General features: G+C 35.0%; 2 protein-coding genes across 4 annotated transcripts; both read right to left on the bottom strand.

The window, feature by feature from the left end:
- Positions 1–195: 195 nt before the first annotated feature.
- LOC116135384 (succinate--CoA ligase [ADP-forming] subunit beta, mitochondrial) lies at positions 196–4,437 on the bottom strand. Its single transcript, XM_031421082.1, has 12 exons — positions 4,336–4,437; positions 3,957–4,067; positions 3,722–3,833; positions 2,973–3,037; positions 2,543–2,620; positions 2,326–2,400; positions 2,086–2,238; positions 1,786–1,920; positions 1,418–1,582; positions 1,120–1,242; positions 625–696; positions 196–496 (listed from the first exon to the last, which is right to left on the bottom strand). Exons 1-12 carry the CDS (start codon positions 4,435–4,437, stop codon positions 419–421), a joined length of 1,269 nt encoding a protein of 422 aa, XP_031276942.1. The 3' UTR covers positions 196–418.
- A 1,738-nt stretch (positions 4,438–6,175) lies between these two features.
- Positions 6,176–9,220, bottom strand: LOC116135387 (thioredoxin-like fold domain-containing protein MRL7, chloroplastic). Of its 3 annotated transcripts, none has more exons than XM_031421087.1 (5): positions 9,099–9,220; positions 7,962–8,879; positions 7,180–7,264; positions 6,911–7,022; positions 6,176–6,791 (listed from the first exon to the last, which is right to left on the bottom strand). In XM_031421087.1, the coding sequence occupies exons 2-5, from the start codon at positions 8,735–8,737 to the stop codon at positions 6,691–6,693; spliced, it is 1,074 nt and encodes a 357-aa protein (XP_031276947.1). In that variant the 5' UTR covers positions 8,738–8,879; positions 9,099–9,220; the 3' UTR covers positions 6,176–6,690. The 3 variants fall into 3 exon arrangements, with proteins under 3 accessions (XP_031276947.1, XP_031276944.1, XP_031276945.1); XM_031421084.1 differs by having other exon boundaries at positions 9,016–9,220; XM_031421085.1 differs by having other exon boundaries at positions 7,962–8,882; positions 9,016–9,220.
- Between the last annotated feature and the right edge of the window lie 607 nt (positions 9,221–9,827).

Raw genomic sequence — 9,827 nt, forward strand, 5'->3', positions numbered from 1 at the left:
TTTCTCGTGCCATTTCCGCTGGATGAAAATACAATGCAAAAAACTATACAATCTCGCTAGAAAGATTTTCTCAAGTCTTTATTTCATTTCCGGGCAAGATAGTTCTTTACTCACAACTTTAAGAACTCCAATTTTGGAGACAAACTGGGAATTTAATACCAAAATGAAAAGAGAACTAAGTGAAAGCAAAAGATATTAGCAGAAATAATCGGAAGAATTTGATTGAGGTATAAAATATCCCAACAAACACAACTCTTTTCACCACGGAACAGTCAATTTTGAAAGGCAGCAGAAGAATGTTTTCTCCCTCCTGCTTTATCATCGCAAAAAGATTCAATGGGATTTTTTTCATCAAAATTCGTAAGAATTCTAAAAATTATGAAGAATAGGAACAACAGGCTTTGTATCTTTGATTTACTCATTTAGCAATTGATTTGACTGCCTTCTCAGCAGCATCATCCAGATCTTCGGCTGTTACTAGTGTCATACCACTTTCCTGTAGAGCCATTAGTTAAAATGAGTACCCATTAAAATTGTCAAGTCAAATTACTTTTGTTCATAAGTTTCATAGGAACAAATTTCTCCTTCAAAAGAGGTTTCATATCAGATAAATTCTACATTTACCTTCAGTATTCTCTTTCCCTGGTCAACATTGGTACCTTCGAGACGAACCACCACTGGTACTTTTAGGGCAACCTTGTATACAAGACCAAACAAAAATAATTCTGTTACTATAACTCCTGAAGATAATTGAAATATTCAATGTTGGCCATCACCAACAAATTCTCCATTGTTCTTTCCATTTTCATTTTATTGGAGAAAATAGGTCAAAATCTTTAATTCCTCCCCCTTCAATTTCATTACCACTTACTTCAAAATTAGAATTCATTGAAAAAGTAGGAAAAAAAAAAAAGGTGAGAATTGTAAGTGTTGTTACAGAATGAGTTGATGACCGAAAGTACAATTCACCTGTTGAAAAGGGGAGATAGTTTAAAAAGCAGAATTGTTTCTGTTTATTAATGAGATCTGAACCTAAAACCTGTCTGATATAATTTCAACCATTTAAAATGGTAGAAATTGGTTGGAATGAAATCCAAAATAATTTAATGCACTGCTCACCTGTTTGGCAGCATTGACAATTCCACTCGCAATTACATCACATTTCATTATTCCTCCAAAAATGTTCACCAAAATTGCTTTGACTTTATCATCGGAAGTTAATATTTTGAATGCCTCAACCACCTGTTCCACATAATTTGTGAATCAAATAATGAATTAGTTAGCAACAGATTGCACAGTGATGGGACAAAGAAAAAAAAAAACTGGTGGATGGTCAGACAAGCCTGCTTATTCAAAATCATTGTCTGAGCAGGATAGTGACATGACAAAAGCAGTAAAAACCGTCTTGAATAGTTACCTGCCCTTCAGAAGCATTCCCACCTACATCTAGAAAATTGGCAGGAGTTCCCCCATGTAATTTGATTATATCCATAGTAGCCATAGCTAATCCAGCACCATTCACCATGCAACCAATTTCACCATCTAAGCCTATGTAATTTAAATCCGCTTTGGCAGCAGCCACCTGTTTGGAGAAAAAGAGCACAACCAAAGAATGATGAATATAGCACCACAACACTGTTCAGTTACTCTTATGCACTTAAGAATCTTTGTAATTGACAAAAATTTCATCTTCTAATCAATTCTTAGGTTGCAAATCAATATCACAAGCAGTTAAGAATAATCATTCAATGTGAATAGTAAGATAAGCAATAAATGTATCCCAACCTCTCGAGGATCCTCCTGTGATGGATCACGCATAGCAAATATCTCTTTCTGCCGGAAGGCAGCATTATCATCAAAGTTCAACTTAGCATCAGCAGCTACCAACTGTTTGCCAGAAGTCTCTGCAAGGGGATTAATCTGTTCCAAGGAATAAAGATTCGCACTAAGATATCCATTGGTAAACATAAACAACTAATGAAGAGATTATATGTCACCCAGGCATATGACAAATAGCACTTGTAACCCACCAAACAAAAAATATACAGATAAGGACAGTTCAGATATAAAAATGTTTATGCTCACTTCCAGTAATGTGCAGTCAGACTTGCAAAAGAGTTCATACAATTTCTTCACTTGTTCAATAGCGTCCTTTCTATCAGCAACCTTGGGTGCCAAACCATCTACAACCTTACCAGCATCTTCATCTGTGATTCCTTTGAAAACATCAATAGGGACCTATCAGAAATAAAGATGCGTCAGCTATACCAATATAGAAACTTGATGGTCATGCTAAATCAGCAAAGATGAAGATGAGGATATAACCTTAACAATCATGTCAGGGTATTTCTCAGCAAGATCTTCAATGCTAGTTCCTCCCTTGCTACAGCCAATTATTAGCTGAAAGCAGGTATGGAAACATCTTTAATATAAAACAAAGTAAGAATTATCAATAAGAGGCTGACAGCATTGACTGAAATAGAGATGATTAATGTCCTTTCAAAAAGAATATAAAGGTAACACACTAAGTTTGGTAACATACTGGACCAGCAGTATTACGATCCAAAGTGATAGCAAAGTACATCTCATTGACAAGAGACAACTTTTCACAAAGATAAACCTGTAAGCAAAAAACATATATCTATTAAATGAGATTCAAATAAATAATAGTTACATATCCATTTAAAGATGAAAACTTCTATACGTAACTATGCTGTTCACAACAAAATCTAAAATAAAACCTTCATTCACTGTTAATTGATTTCATATATCTCAATGCTTGCTAAAGATACAATAAATAGTAATTCGCTTAAAACATAAATATCAATTATTGATCACAATCATCCTCAAGCACTAGATATAAGCCCAAGAAAATAAAAAGTAGAACTGCATGAAATATGAATATTTTGTTTCCTAGTAACACTGCTAATATGAGCCAAGAGTGTTTGCTGAAATGTAAGTGGGAAGCCAACCTTGCTGACAATTTTGCCTTGTGGACCAGTTTGTTTGGTAACAAGTATCTGCCCAAGCATCTTTCCTGTAAGCAACAAAACCATAAGATGCATATTGTACAATATGAAAAAAAGATATCAGCGTATAAAGTCAAAGAAGCACAATTGAAGTTTCTTACAATAGAATAAACAAAATATTATAAAAAAACTCCCAGAAGCAGAAATCTCAGAAAAGGAATATTTCTTACACAGAAAGGGGAAATAATAAACCTACAGCAAGTAATAACTGTAAATTAACATGTACGCATAAAAATAGTTTAGTCCCCAAACCAGAAAGCAATCTGAAATGACCAGTTGAGGCATTGAACCAAATTGGTCATCCAAAATTCTCTTGGGTTGATTCAAATTGATTAGTAAGGGTCTACTTTTCTAATCTTATAATGCATGAGCTGACGTGTTACAACATGAACCTGGGATCAACTGTTCCTTAAAAGGAGAAAGGAAATTTTATTTATAGTTGATATTTCCAAGTACAGGACATTAGGCAAAGAGCCAAAAGTACTCAACTTCAGTCCCAGTACAGTAAGATGAGAGTTCAAGAACTGATTACGGAAGGTCATGTAAGAATAGCATCTCATACAAGAACTTCTTTATAAATTGCAAACATCTCCTATATTATAGCCTCATCCAGTGCAAACAGGCTTACAATAGAGCATAAACAAACCCAAAAAGAAAAAAAATATGTTATAACTGAAGAAAATAGACATTACCCGCTATATCTTCAACCTGATCAGCCTTAACAATGTGAACTCCACCCTTAAGACCGGATTTAAATGTTCCCAAACCTCGCCCACCAGCCAAAATTTGGCTCTTAACCACCAGCTGCACCAACCCAACGTTAGCATTACTAACTTGTCATTACAGCTTACTTTTTAATAAATTCACAAAAATTAATAATCCACCATATTCATTATTTCAAGAGTTAAAAACTTTTCAAACAATTACCTCACTTTCATTAGGAAAAACATCCTGAATAGCCTTTCTGACTTCCTCAACAGAAGAAACAGCCACACCTTTCGGGACATTGACTCCATATTTGCCCATTAACTCGGCTCCCTGATTCAAAAGACTAAAAGCTATCACTTTTCACATTTGATCAGAACAAAAACCAACATTTCTAAACAGGAAAAATACCTAAATACTTAACGATCACAAAGATCTAAAAGAGGTGCGCCGTTTTGTATATTGTCAGAAAAGCTCCCATTTCTTGGTAGGGAGACCAAAATTTTAAAAAATAAAATAAAAAACAAAAACAGTAAAGAGAATATTATTTGAAGTGCGTAAGTATAATCTATATGAGGAAGGTAAGGGCGAGATAGGGAACCTGATACTCGTGGATGTTGAGACGGCGGAGCTGGTGGTGCTGCCATTTGCCAGCGACGGAGAGAGAACGAGAGACAAGCTTGTTCAACAATCCTCTCACCATCACGCTATAATTGAGAAGATTGCGGAAAGTGAGATCTACGCCTAAGGAAACCCTAACGGAGAGAAATAGAGTATGTCGCGTTTGCCGATCAAGTCAGCGAGCAGGAAAAAGAGGGGAAGGAGGTGAAAGGAAAGGACCCTAGAGATTTTTTTTAATATTTTCATTTATTCCCTTTCTTTTATGTTTTTATACGAATCTACCCTTTTTTTTTTTTTTCTTTTAATAGGTAATAACAATTTGGCTTTAAAAAACAATGTGTTATGAGAGTATGGTAATTAATTTAATATTATTGTTGTCAAGGAAAATTTTTTTAAATTACATTTGATGGGAGAATTTTTATAATAAATGTTATTTTTAATAATTCTCTTCCGTTAAAAAAAAAATAATAATAATACATATATATTTAAGGGTATCTCTCTATCTCACATGTTGGACACATGTTTTAGTTTTGTTGAGACAATTAAAGGCAGAAGCACTAACAAATGGAATAATCATATTCAAGGCAGAGTGTAAATAACATATATTTATTAATTATATTTTGAATAGTCATATAGATCTTTTCTTTAAGAAGTCTTATACCAAAATTGGGTGTTTTAAAGGAAAATCCATAAGCACGTATGGTGGTTATTCTTTTATTTTGAAATGGAATAAATGATAGAGAAGCTCAACCTTTTATGATAAAGATTAATTTATTGATTTTTGAAGAGCAAATTGATGGATCTATTTACATACAATCATAAGCGCATAAGCAGACGCTTCCAGTCTTGTCTTCTTGGCAGAATCCATAACCATTAGGATAATCACGATTGCACTGCTCCTTGCAAGCTTGAGTAGTACCAGGACAAGGCCATGATGTTACACACTTTTCACCCTCTTCTTCTTCACATACCACCACCCCATCTTCAACTATCACCATTACCAACACCATCAGGCCTGAACTTTGTTTTGCAATCAATATTAATATCAGTATTGAGATAGATAGAACACAGACCTGTTGCCAGCAATAGGAGCAGGAGAATACAGGAGATCGTACATAGCTTTTCCATTGCTTCTACAACTATCTTCCCTTCAACGCTTGCACTTCAACTTTCTGAATACTTTACATTTCTCAACCCAGTTTTTATTTATAGTACATTATTAGATATTAAAAATAGTAATTAATGAACTTTTTCATTTTATTTAAGGAAATACTTGAATTCTTTTAAAAAGAAAATTAACATTTATTACTTACCATTTGGATATCATGATATCATATCTTTATTACTGTATGTTGTTACCGAATTTGGATGAGGATCTGATTTTCAAATTATACATAAGATATCACACATTAATGATCATAATTGAATTCTTGATATGGTACACTCAACTGAATAGCCTCTTATGGTATTTGTGATTATCTTCGTACATTTCGTATGCCCAAACACTAGTTCAGCTGTTAAGAATAATCTGACAACTTTTGCATAGATGGCAAACAAGAGGGAGATTCAGGGTAGATTGAAAGAAAAATGTATAATTTATATGTGATAGAAACTGTTGAGTTAGTATTAGTTGAGCCAGCAGATAAATATGCCTTCAGTTCTGGTTAGTTAGTTTTGTGTTCCTCAACTCATTAGCAGATGGTTTTATCCTGGTATTGTTTCATTGCGGTGAACCTTGAAAACAAGTTTATCAGAAACAGAAAGTTAAATGACTGAAACAGTTAAGAATATAGCATGAATTTTCGATAAGAGAAGTCACCATTGCATTGGAATATGAACATTACAATTATCTAACCAAAATTGGTCAAATTTACATATAATAATGGATCTTAAATTCAAGATCCAGAACCATCCATAAATCATAAGTGGAACTGATTTTGCAAGAAAATACATTAACTTTTGGTCCTAAGGATATTTCTTTCGCCTCTAACCTTCGGTTTTGCACATTGTATTGTAGCCTCCAAACAAGACTGACGCCAAAGAGCCTAACTCAATTCAACCATCTAGCACTGTTTTAGAGCACATTGGATTCTACAGCATAAGCGACACTAGATCTGCCCAATAAGTCTTTAGTCAAACAGCTTCAATCTACCAAATCATGTTACTCTTAATTATTAAACCACACTTATTATATGCATGCCAAGGAACTACAATCACAATACATAAGAAAAACAATTATACAGGAAAAGCTGAACAAGTGAAGAAAATGATCAACTAAAAACAAGCACAACATAATTTTTTTCCTTGAAAGTTTAGATTGGATAACAGCTTTATACTAATAACGAGATACAGCTTCCTTATTGATCCATGAAGGCCTCTTTGCTTTGTAGTAGAAATGTGCAATCATTTGGACCAACTCATCTGCTGTGCGAAACTCTGCAAAGACCATCATCAAATGAAACTTACCAGAGAAGAAAAAAAAAAAAAACCCACTTAGGGCAAAATGAACAAAACCATGCTCCACATCACTCTAAAGAGAGCAAACTTTGTCTTACCTTTCTCTCTGTACATGATCCTGCTTCCCAATAAAAATAAAATTTGAGGGCATTCTTTAACTTTAATAGCATATGCCAAATCTCTCTCAATATTGATGTCTATCTTGACTGCCTGTTTCCAAGAAATTTCAAGGATGTTACAATCAGCATAGAGACAAGTGAAAACAATCCGAGGAAATCCAAGGCCAGCTAAGTTTTTAATGGCTAAGGTTACCAAGTACTATAAGTAAAAATATCAGGAAAATTTGACAAATAGAAGTACACAATACCCGAGGAGGTAGTCGATCTTTGGCATTCCAATATACTTTGATTGCCTTCTCCAGCTCTTTCAAAGTTTTCCAGTTATCAGTTGCCCTGTTAACGAAACCATGATGAAATGTTATCTCATATGCTATAAGAATTTGTTAAAGGAATGTAAAGTTCAGAAATTCTCAAGGGATAATTTCTTAATCAAATATATTTTTCTTCTCTTTCACTATTTTTTTCCATAAACAAATCAGAATATATAGATCACCTTGAGGTGGAAACAATTAAAAGCATATCCTCCAAGGACAAGTTCAACATAGATCAAATCTGCTAACAATCTACTGGCCAATTAGATGGAGCATAAGAATGCAACCTTCAAGACAATCAGTTTACTTATTTCGACCAACAAGAAATGAACAAGATGATTATACTGAAGCTAATAAGAGACAAACTACATGGGCACAAGCCTACAATCTACAATACCTATGAAAATTTTGCAGAAATTGCAATTAGGCATAGTAAATCATACAGACACGAACTAGCAGCACAATGCACTTTTAACCACTTGATTCTTTAAACACATATCTACCATCATCGGCAATTTTACACAAAAACTAAAACATAGATTTTACACATTCTGCCCACTTCTAATGGCTCATTTTGACATGAATTTCTTATACAACCACCATTCTAACTATTTCCAGTCAAAAAATACTTTTGGTTCCACATTGTTACCATTTGTGTTAAAACATATCCACCATTATCTTTCAGAATTAATATAAATGGTTTATTAAAAGGAAGTTACCTATTGTATCTCTCGAAAACAAGAACGACCAGCGGGCTTGGATGGAAAGCAAAGCTCTCCCACTCCAGACAGTTGATCTCCTTCACCCAGCTCTCATCAATTTCTCCTTCCCAATCAATCTCAAAACCATCTTCCCCAACAACATTCTTGATAGAATGTTGCTCAAAATACTCAGAAGCTCTAATTCCCCACCCAACATCAGCATCTAATGGCCAGTTTGGATCATCTTCCTCGACCACCATCTTCTTTTTCCTTCTCCCTTTACCAATACCTTCCTCCTCCTCTTCCTCTTCATCATCATCATCATCATCATCATTTTCATCATCACTGGTTTCCAAATCTACATCCTCTACAACTCTGTCTTTCAGCACATTCTCCTTATTCTCTAAAACTTCAGAGTTCTGCTGTCTAATAGATGCAAAGGTACGCTCAAGCGAGTCACGCACAAATTCTTCAACCGCAGCCGCTTCACTCTTACGACCCCGCCTTGGCTTTCTTGGGATAGTTGTTGGGAAAATTATTTCACCATCAGGATTTTCATCTTTGCCTTCAGAAAGTTCTGTTTTTCGTTTGATCCTTCTAGTTTTCGGTTTACTTCTGGGCTTGGAGCCAGGTTCAGGGTCAGGTTTTGAGTCAGAATTTCTTGAAACCGCAACACAACTAAGAGATTTACGAGTGTAACTACGATTTCCGAAAAAGGGGAACATGGGTCCAGAAAAAGAAACACGAAGAGTGGAGACCGAGTTTGGCATAACGAAACTCTGTAAGGTAAACATTTTTCCCAACACAAAAGTAGAATTCAATCGGCACAACACAGAGGTGAGTTGCAGATTATAAAAATCTATCACCCATAAAAATTTTCAGAATTTTGTTGTCTCATATCCAATTTAACCAGCTGCTAAAGCGGTTCACCTGAACCTGCTACCAACGAAAGTAAATACTACAATTTAATAAAACGGAACAGCGAGAAAAGCTTCATAATCATGGAAAATTCATGGCCATTAAGATTAAAAATAAAAAAAATAAAGTAATTTAAGCATTCAGTCTACTCAACTGGTAAGAAGTTATGTTTTTGGTTGTGTTTAGGTTGAGATGAAAATTATAACTGTGATTGAAGAAGCATGGTAAACAATAAACCTCTAAGGCTGGTAGTAAAGCTCGAGTGGTTCAGAAATGATTGTAAAAGAGAAACAAAGAGTGAGAGACTAAAGAGCGATACGGATTCTTCTCGTTCACCATGGCGAGGACTGAACCAGTGAACAAAAGAGAAAATTTAGCTGCCCGGTCCCCCCAAGTCTGCATTTAAGAAAATGGCCTTGATACTGTTCATAAAATATTTTATAATTTAGAGAAGATGACGTGGCATAGTTAGGATTAATTAAACACGTAAAATGGGTTAAAATGAAAAGATTAAAACATATGTGGGCCGAATCAGAAATAATGAAAGTTTTCAAAATTTGAAATTTCGCAAAACAAGCCCCACACTCTATTCACGTCGCTTAATCGAAATTCATCAGTTGAAAACGCGATTTCTTGAACGAAAGGGAGACGCGATTTTTTCCGATCCAACACCAATTGATTTGCACCCTAAATCAATTTCTTGACCCTAAACCGAATACAGTCGCGATTTTCGGCATATAGTCGCGTTTTCGATCGATTTGTTGAACCCTAAGAACGATTTCAACTATAAACAGATCTCTCGCGATTTCCGGCGATACAGCCCATATTTCCAATCCAAACTACAAATTTTCACACCAAATTCAATCCAAAACCATGGCTGCACCTCACAATGACGACGACAACCCAACGCCATTCGAATCCTAGATTCCGGTGGCTCAAGCAGTTCAATGGCTGCTCCGGTCGATC

Source organism: Pistacia vera, unplaced genomic scaffold (assembly GCF_008641045.1).
Source record: "Pistacia vera cultivar Batoury unplaced genomic scaffold, PisVer_v2 Contig3, whole genome shotgun sequence".
Lineage (NCBI taxonomy): Eukaryota > Viridiplantae > Streptophyta > Magnoliopsida > Sapindales > Anacardiaceae > Pistacia > Pistacia vera.

Excerpts from the sequence above, each read along its gene's own strand:
- LOC116135384 (XM_031421082.1), bottom strand. The coding sequence starts at position 4,437 with ATGGTGAGAGGATTGTTGAACAAGCTTGTCTCTCGTTCTCTCTCCGTC. Across the intron at positions 3,834-3,956 it reads TTTTTCCTAATGAAAGTGAG|CTGGTGGTTAAGAGCCAAAT; the intron begins GTAATTGTTTGA and ends GGGTTGGTGCAG. Across the intron at positions 1,583-1,785 it reads CACAGGAGGATCCTCGAGAG|GTGGCTGCTGCCAAAGCGGA; the intron begins GTTGGGATACAT and ends TTCTCCAAACAG.
- LOC116135387 (XM_031421087.1), bottom strand. The coding sequence starts at position 8,737 with ATGTTTACCTTACAGAGTTTCGTTATGCCAAACTCGGTCTCCACTCTT. Across the intron at positions 7,265-7,961 it reads GTTTTCGAGAGATACAATAG|GGCAACTGATAACTGGAAAA; the intron begins GTAACTTCCTTT and ends TTTCGTTAACAG. Across the intron at positions 6,792-6,910 it reads GATCATGTACAGAGAGAAAG|AGTTTCGCACAGCAGATGAG; the intron begins GTAAGACAAAGT and ends TGGTCTTTGCAG.